Source organism: Elephantulus edwardii, unplaced genomic scaffold, assembly GCF_000299155.1.
Source record: "Elephantulus edwardii isolate Elephantulus edwardi_28Jun2011 unplaced genomic scaffold, EleEdw1.0 scaffold00080, whole genome shotgun sequence".
NCBI classification, from domain to species: Eukaryota; Metazoa; Chordata; class Mammalia; order Macroscelidea; family Macroscelididae; genus Elephantulus; species Elephantulus edwardii.
Window position 1 is genome coordinate 1,087,437 of NW_006399830.1, and position 1,907 is coordinate 1,089,343.

The window sequence follows — 1,907 nt, forward strand, 5'->3', positions numbered from 1 at the left end:
CTGGCTGGTGGTCAGGTGTGGGTGGCCCCCCCCTTGGATGGCGGTCAGGTGCGGGTGGCCCCCCTGGCTGGTGGTCAGGTGTGGGTGGCCCCCCCTTGACTGGTGGTCAGGTGCGGGTGACCCCCCTTGGCTGGTGGTCAGGTGCGGGTGGCCCCCCCGGCTGGCGGTCAGGTGCGGGTGGCCCCTCACCTGTTTGCAGAAGCGCAGGAACCCGATGGAGTAGGACATGCCCTGCAGGCAGCAGGTACTGTACAAGCAGCTGGATCTGGGAGCAGGCGCAGTTGATTGGGGTTTGGTGGATGCCTGGTCCCCCAGCCCAACCCCCACGTGGAGGGCCTTGGCAGGTCCAAATGGACATACCTGGCCCCCCATTTGTCCCCCTCCCTCTCCCTAGGGAGACTGAGTGGCCACCCTGCTCCCTGTGCCCATCTCTGTCCCTGTCCCCAGGCCTGGTATGAGCCTTGTGTGACTCGGGGACACCAGGTTCAGTCCCCACATGGAGGGCCTGGTGGGGTTGGGGTGGTCAGCACTCACTGGACAGGTTTCCCCCGAAGCTCAGCCATGATGGCACTCTCTCCACCCAGGTACTGGAAGCAGAGGCTCAGGAAGCTGTAGATGACAAAGGCTGGGGGTGCAGACGTGAGTTCAGGGCCGGGAGCCACAGTTCCCTCCAGATGCCAGCATCTCACACCAAACCAATGACCAGCCCTCCTCCAGGCCTGTAGGGAGTCCGGCTGCCCCCTGAGAGAGCCCATTTCATGGAGGAGAGGTAGATGCCCAAGATGAGGTGTGCCTAGCTGGGCCACCTGACAGGGCCATCCCCTCGAGCAGCCTGGTACTGAGCCACTGGGAAGGCTTACAGTTCATCATGGCCCTCAGGGCAACTCTCAGGGCCCCCAGCCGCTGCCCAGCACCCCTTCGCCTACCATCCAGCCTTAGGCAGCCTGCCTGCTGCCTTTCCCCAATAGACCTATTGCCAGCCCCTGCCCCAGGGCAGCCTGTCTGGATGAACTCACTTGTCCAGACTGGGGGTTGGGCGTCCAAACAGACAGAACCTAAAGAGCTGAACTGACAGCTGTCCAGCCAACTGGTGGGCAGGGGTGCCCAGAGGGGTCATGATGGGGCAGCAATGCCCAGAGGGGTCAGGATGGGCAGGAGTGCCCCAAGGGGTCAGGACAGGACAAGGGTACCCAGAGGGCATCCCTGACCATGCATCTCTATGGAAGCTGACATCTTTCTCCCCAGGAGCAGGTTAGGGGGTTTCTAGCCATCAGCCTTTCAGTTAGCAACCAAGCACTTGACCCCCACACCAGGGCTACTGCTTTTCTTAGACGCCTTCAAGTTGATGGCGCCGAGAAAACAGGCCCGGTGTTGCCCTGCCCCCGGCTCAGAGGAGTCCTGTCTGCAGGGCTTCCAAGGCTGTAAACCCTCACAGACGCAGACTGCTTCATCTTTATCCTGAGGAGCTGCTGGTGGACTCAAACCCCCAACCTTTCAGCTAGCTGCCGGGGCCTTCACCACTCCTCCAAGTGGAGGACTGGCACTGGTGAAAGAGTGCCACGAGTGACTGTGGGAGCCCCAACTCTGTCCCATCATACTGGAGCCCTGGAAGCCACGGGAGCTCAGGTGCCCTCGAGGGGGTGTGCCCTGGGGGTAGGGGTGCCCTGGGGTGGGATGCCCTGAGGTGTGGGGTACCCTGGAGTGTGTGTGCCCTTAGGTATGGGGTGCCCTGGGGGTGGGAGGTACCCTGGTGTGGGAGTGTCCTGAGGTGTGGGGTGCCATGGGATGGGTTCCCTGGGGGTGGGGGTGTCTTGGGGTGTAGGGTGCCCTGGGGGTGGGGGTGTCTCAGGGTGGGGGTGCCCTGGGGTGTATGTAGGGTGTCCTGGGATGGGGTACCCTGGAGTGGG

General features: G+C 63.0%; 1 protein-coding gene across 1 annotated transcript in view; it reads right to left on the bottom strand.

The window, feature by feature from the left end:
* TMEM184A (transmembrane protein 184A) overlaps positions 1-1,907 on the bottom strand; it is a 10,889-nt gene that overhangs the window by 2,470 nt on the left and 6,512 nt on the right. Inside the window, exons 6-7 of the mRNA XM_006889732.1 lie at positions 535-625; positions 190-265 (exon numbers count right to left, since the gene is read on the bottom strand). Of these exons, the coding sequence (XP_006889794.1) occupies positions 190-265; positions 535-625 (167 nt within the window). The remainder of the gene's footprint in view (positions 1-189; positions 266-534; positions 626-1,907) is intronic.